This window comes from Garra rufa, chromosome 4 (genome assembly GCF_049309525.1).
Source record: "Garra rufa chromosome 4, GarRuf1.0, whole genome shotgun sequence".
In the NCBI taxonomy this organism is placed as follows: domain Eukaryota; kingdom Metazoa; phylum Chordata; class Actinopteri; order Cypriniformes; family Cyprinidae; genus Garra; species Garra rufa.
Genome location: NC_133364.1, coordinates 48,260,243 through 48,266,812, shown reverse-complemented (window position 1 = coordinate 48,266,812; position 6,570 = coordinate 48,260,243). Strand labels below are relative to the sequence as shown.

At 36.7% G+C, this 6,570-nt stretch overlaps 1 protein-coding gene across 1 annotated transcript; it reads right to left on the bottom strand.

Moving 5' to 3' along the window:
- Positions 1–540: 540 nt before the first annotated feature.
- On the bottom strand, positions 541–1,416 carry LOC141332980 (serine/threonine-protein kinase pim-3-like). The gene is made up of 3 exons (XM_073837936.1): positions 1,083–1,416; positions 796–975; positions 541–647 (listed from the first exon to the last, which is right to left on the bottom strand). Exons 1-3 carry the CDS (start codon positions 1,414–1,416, stop codon positions 541–543), a joined length of 621 nt encoding a protein of 206 aa, XP_073694037.1.
- Positions 1,417–6,570: the final 5,154 nt, after the last annotated feature.

Below are 6,570 nucleotides of genomic sequence, written 5' to 3'. Positions count from 1 at the left end.
TCTAAAACTACGCCAAAACTATATGCTTTTAAAACCAAAATATTTTTTTGCTTTTTAGATGACAGGACAGTGGAGACTGACAGGAAAGTGTTGGGTCAAGAGGGGGGTGTGGGATCAGCAAAGGTCCCTTGGTGGAGATTCGAACCCAGGTCGGCCGCAAGCGCAGTAGCTCTATTTGTCAGTGCGCTAACCACTAGGCCATAGGCTCTGACATGCTCTGATTCTTCTGCTCTTTTTCAGACGGGGCTGTAAGAACGTGGACAGGCTCTAGTTCTGCTGTAGTTCTGGCTTACTTGAGAGGCCTGAGTTTCCCGTCAGCATGTGTCAATCCAATCTGCTTTTTCACTGGATGCTGTATGTCCAACCCTGGCAAAGAAAAAGGCAGAGCATTCTTCACACTGACTGTCTTTTACTCAAGTCTTTTTCCTGTCATCGTTTATTATAGTACACCAAGATTGCTCAAATTAACTCACTTCACTAATCATATTTGAAATGTATATTATATATTGAAGATGACAAATGTCTCACCTCTGACTCTCTTCATTTTAGATCCACTGTTTCAAACCAGTCATGCTGCAAGATCTCTTCGATGACCGGCCGTTCACTTAGATCACGGGTTAGACACTGAAGAATCAGATCACGCCATTCTGTTTTCAGGAGAGAGCCGCTTAGTCATGATCATGTGACACTAATGTTGGCATGTATGAAAACAGCTTTGTGTTGTACTATGCTCTCCACCAGTGTTTGTTCATTCTGTGCAAAGGCTGTATGTGTGCATCAATGCTATTCTCTCACCTTCAGATAAATCTGGGTTGACAAATCTGACGTCGGCTTCCATGACTTGGTTTCTGTCACGAAATGGAGGACACCTGTTCATCATCTCATACAGCAAGACTCCAAGAGCCCAGACGTTTGTTTGGACGCAGTAGAATTTGCCATAGATGAAGAGCTCAGGTGGAATGTAACCGTTTATTCCTGTGAGCAAGACATTTTCAGCATTTAGCAATACTTTAAAACATCTCATGATCAATAAATCACTACATGCTGGTTTCCACTCTCTGTTACACTAAATGCCAACTCACCTCTGTATTTCGTGCAGTTGTAGCCTGTCCTGTCAAGTAGATGACCGCAGCCAAAGTCGATCAACTTGAGCTCCAAGGTGTGTTTTCTCAACAGGATATTCTCTGGATGAATATCGTTATGAAAAACACCATGTTCAACGCAGTGCTGGACCGCTTGCACAGCCTGACGCATGATGACCCGCGCTGTTGTCTCACTCATTGGAGGATTGTTGTTGATGAAGTCCAGCAAGCTCTCGCAGGGATCTGGAAACTCCATGATGAGTGTGAATTTTCGGGGATGCTCAAACCACTCGTAGAGCTGGATGGAGTGAGGGCTTACGGGCTCTTCCTTCATCATTAGAAGCAGTGCAACTTCTGTGATGAGAGGTTTCGGATACCCAGGCTAGAGAAAAGATGCCACAAAAGGTTAGTTTGATAAAACATGCATCATTTTAAATGTTAAGAGTCAAAGGGGATGATCGGTGTCTTCAGAGGTCGTTTCGAGGCATTGCAGAGTTTTCAGAAACTCATTCAGTGAGCAACGTGAGGCGAATCAAACCACACGCGAGATGCCGACTAATGCCGAAATCAAACAGTCACTAGACAAGTTGACCATAGAAGTTGTCGCTATCAAGGAGCAACAGGCAAAGATCCTGGAACTTGTCGGGAAACTCGAAGAGTTGAAGGAAGAAATGATAATGAAAGACGAGAAGATCGCAGCCCTGGAGAACAGAGTCGAGGATTTAGAGCAGTACACTCGGATCAATGAAGTGATAATATCTGGACTGAATATCAAACCGCGGTCATATGCAAGAGCCGTGAGTCCAGAGGAGAGCCAGGATGCTGCCTCGGAGGAGTTGGTTGTTACTTCCACGGAGCAACAGGTTGTAACCTTCATGCAGTCCAAGGGAATACAACTGGATTGTAAACACATCGAGGTTTGTCACCCTTTGTCTAAGAAAGGAACTACCAACAAAACGAGTGTGAATACTACTGATAAAACAAGCGTAATCCTGAGATTTGTTAACAGAAAGCACAAGATCGCATTGCTAAAACAAGGAAGAAAGCTCAAAGGAACGAACGTATATATGAACGATCATTTGACTAAACGAAATGCAGATATCGCCTGGAAAGCACGTCAGTTAAGAAGAGAGAAGAAAATACAAAATACCTGGACGGCGAATTGCAAAGTGTTCATCAAGCTCAACGGTACTCCGGAGAATGCCAAAGTAGTGGTAATTAAAAACATCGAGGAGCTGAACAAGTATGCACAAAGGTAATTCCATGCACGTGACACACACTGACACAGGCCTAAAACAGGCTTCTGATGTCACTTGCCACACAATCCAATTGATAAATGATTATGATCATGTACAGTTGAAAGTTTCTCAATACACTGAGTATCAGCCACAAGACTTGGAACATGATGTAGATCCGGATAATAATTTCCTCCTTGATATAAATGAAAACTGTCACTATTACACTGATGAACAGTTCAATCAGAATATTGTCAATAAGGGTAATCTATCAATCATTCATTTCAATAGCAGAAGCCTCAATATGAATTTCAAGGATATAAAAGACTATTTGCACACTTTTTCACATGCATTTAACATCATTGCAATGTCAGAGACTTGGATTAACAGCGAAACTGTGGCAGATTTTGAACTGGATGGTTATGAACTTATTAATGTAAACAGGCAAAATAAGGGCGGTGGAGGTGTTGCGATTTATGTGGATAACACTCTGAGATTCAAAGTTCTACATGATATGACAACTGTGGTTGACAACTTACTTGAATGCTTATCAATCGAACTGTGCATGGAGAAAAGTAGAAATGTCATTATAAGTTGTGTTTATAGAGCGCCAGGTACTAACATTTATGATTTTACACAGTGGATAGAGGGCATGTTTTCAAATAAAAGTAATAAAGCTGTTTTTATTTGTGGAGATTTTAACATTGACCTGTTAAATCCCTGCAAAGTTAAAGCTATTGATGATTTCATCGATACAATGTATAGTTTGAGCCTATTTCCAAAAATCACCAGACCCAGCCGAATTACATCCCACTCAGCTACACTAATCGACAATATATTTACTAATGATATTGAGAATAAAACAGTGAGTGGGCTATTGATCAAAGATATTACTGATCACCTGCCAGTCTTTCTGGTATTTGGTGGAAATTACTTGACAAAAAGATTAGACTGGTCCAAACAAACTCAATACAAAAGAATAAGGTCAGAAGAATCTATCAATTCATTTAATCATGATTTGCTTGGGCAGAGTTGGGATGTAATTTATGAAATTGGGGACGTTAATAGTGCTTATGAGACCTTCCTAGAAATGTTTAGTGCATTGTATGATAAGAATTGTCCATTAAGAGAGTTGAATAAAAAAAATAATGCTGGTTGTCCATGGATCACAAAGGGATTACAAAATGCCTGTAAAAAGAAAAACACTCTTTACAGAGAATTTGTAAGTGTGAAAACAAAAGAAGCTGAAATCAGATATAAAAATTATAAGAATAAGTTAACTAGTATTATAAGAAAAAATAAGAAGGATTATTATAAGAAATTACTAAATGATAATAAAAATAACACTAAAGGAATTTGGAAAACATTAAACAGTTTAATAAGAAATGGTGATACATCAACCAACTATCCCAAGTACTTTATTGATGATGGTAAAGAAATCTATAATACTGAAGATGTTGCCAATAGCTTTAACAAATTTTTTGTCAGTGTGGGGCCTGGTCTTGCTGACAAAATCCCAGATCCTGGGGCAGCTGGTAGGGAAATGGAGGAGCTGTTGGAGAGAATTCCTAACTCAATGTTTTTGTGTGGTGTGGAGGAAATGGAAATTTTAGATATTGTTAACAATTGTAAAAACAAATTCTCCACTGATTGGAATGGAATTGATATGGCATTAATAAAACAGGTCATTATGGGAATTTTAAAACCACTAACTTATATATGTAATTTATCTTTTCAAACTGGCACCTTTCCAGATGCAATGAAAATAGCCAAAGTTATACCTCTGTTTAAAACCGGGAGCAAACACCACTTCACAAACTATAGGCCAGTTTCTTTACTACCACAGTTCTCAAAAATACTAGAAAAACTATTTAATAGCAGATTAGATGCATTTTTAGAAAAGCACCAGCTACTAGCTGAAAGTCAATATGGTTTTCGCTCAAATAGATCCACATCTCTTGCATTAATTGAATCTGTAGAGGAAATTACAAATGCAATTGATAAGAAACATTTTGCACTAGGATTATTTATTGATTTAAAAAAAGCATTTGACACAATTGATCATGATCTATTAATTTTTAAATTAGAACGGTCGTATGGCATCAGGGGAGTAGTACTAGATTGGATCAAGAGTTATCTAAATATGAGGCGTCAGTTTGTGAAATTGGGGGATTGCTGTTCTTCATGTCTGGACATTGCTTGTGGGGTCCCCCAGGGGTCAGTACTGGGGCCAAAATTGTTTATTTTATATATCAATGATATGTGTAAGGCATCTAAGATATTGAAATTAGTTCTATTCGCTGATGACACTAATATTTTTTGTTCAGGAAATGATTTAAGGCAATTGCAGGAGGTCATTATGAAAGAAATGATCAAATTAAAAACATGGTTTGATTATAATAAATTGTCTTTAAACTTGTCTAAGACAAAATTTATGCTGTTTGGAAATTATAGAAATGATAAGGTACATATAGCAATTGACGGGGTGGTTATTGAGAGAGTATCTGAAATAAAATTCCTTGGAGTCACTATTGATGATCAAATGAATTGGAAATCACATATTAAACATCTTCAAAATAAAGTATCAAGGAGCATCTCAGTAATTAATAAAGCAAAATCATTTCTTGATCATAACTCACTCCGCATTCTCTACTGTTCACTAGTATTACCATATTTAACCTACTGTGTTGAAGTCTGGGGCAATAATTATAAGAGCACACTGTACCCATTAACTGTTCTTCAAAAAAGAGCAGTGCGAATCATTCACAAGGTTGGATACCTGGATCATACTCATTCACTTTTTCTACAGTCAAAAATGTTGAAATTTACTGACATTGTACAATATCAAACTTTACAAATAATGCATAAGGTTAAAAGTAATAAGCTTCCAGGGAATATTCAACAATTATTTGATTTAAAAGAGGGGCATTATACTTTAAGGGGACAATTTAATTTCAAAAGGCTTAGAAACAGAACAACTATAAGAGGTTTCAGCTTATCAATTTGTGGGGTGAGGCTATGGAACAGTTTGAATGTGGAGTTAAAGCAATGTCCAAACATAATACAGTTCAAAAAAAGGTATAAACAGATGGTTTTCCAGCAGTATAAGTATGAAATTGGGTGGTAAGGTGGAGATGTTGTGGCTGTTTGTGCATCTATGTATGTTCATGCTTGTGCTGTTTGAGCATTTATGGATGAAGACTTGTGAATAGGGCATATGGATGTTTATGTATATATGGAAATTTGTATGTATTATGTATGTGGGTATGTTTGTATATGTGTATGTATATTTGCATATATAAAGATGTGTATGTATATGTGTGTGTATTTATGTGCAGGTATATGTATATATCTGTGTATATGTTTGGGGGTGTATATGTTTGTATACAGTATATGTATGTATATACTTCAGCTCTAGTAAATACTAACTAGTAACTTGTTTTCCTTCAACTGTATGATTTAGTGAGAGGGGGTGGGATTAAAAAAGTGAAAACTTCTTCCCACTCCTTTTCAAATATGCTAAGAAGAAAAAAAGAAAGAAAAAGAATATATATAGGAAGATCGTTGTTTTTTTTGCTGTCTTGTTGACATGTTTCTTGCATATTTGAAAAAAAAAAAAAAAAAAAAAAAAAAAGGTTTTTGCTGCTTAATCTACAATAATCAGCTCTTAAACAACTAAACACATATTATGTTTTGCCAACTTACAATTTGAAGATACTGATCCTGTGGAGTCTTGCGAATACGTTTGATGGCAACCTGCAAAAACACAGATGAGCATATTGAACACCTGACCTTACCTTGACCACGAAGAATTGAGTATTTAAGTATTAAACTATATGTAGGTGCTTTAAAAACACAGTGGATACAGATTTTAATGTACAGTAAGAGCAAAATGTTTGTCTACCTTCTTGCCATCAGAAATTCGGATGCCCTCATAGACCTTGCCATAGCCTCCTCGTCCAATAATCTTTTTCACTCTATAGCGAGAGCGAATGGATTCTGAAAGAAACACACAAAAACATGAGAACATATAAGTGGCATAAAATGCTTTAAGCAGTATAACAAATTCTTCTGTTTTCGTTTTCAAGATTTGTAATAACTTACAAAGTCATTTGCATAAACACTTTACATTTGACAAACTACATTTTAGTTAATTCCTAACACAGTTTTAATTTATATAACTGGTGCCTTGAGACAATAAACCATATTAATATAGACAAAATAAGACATGTTAATTTTTGCTTCAATCAAAT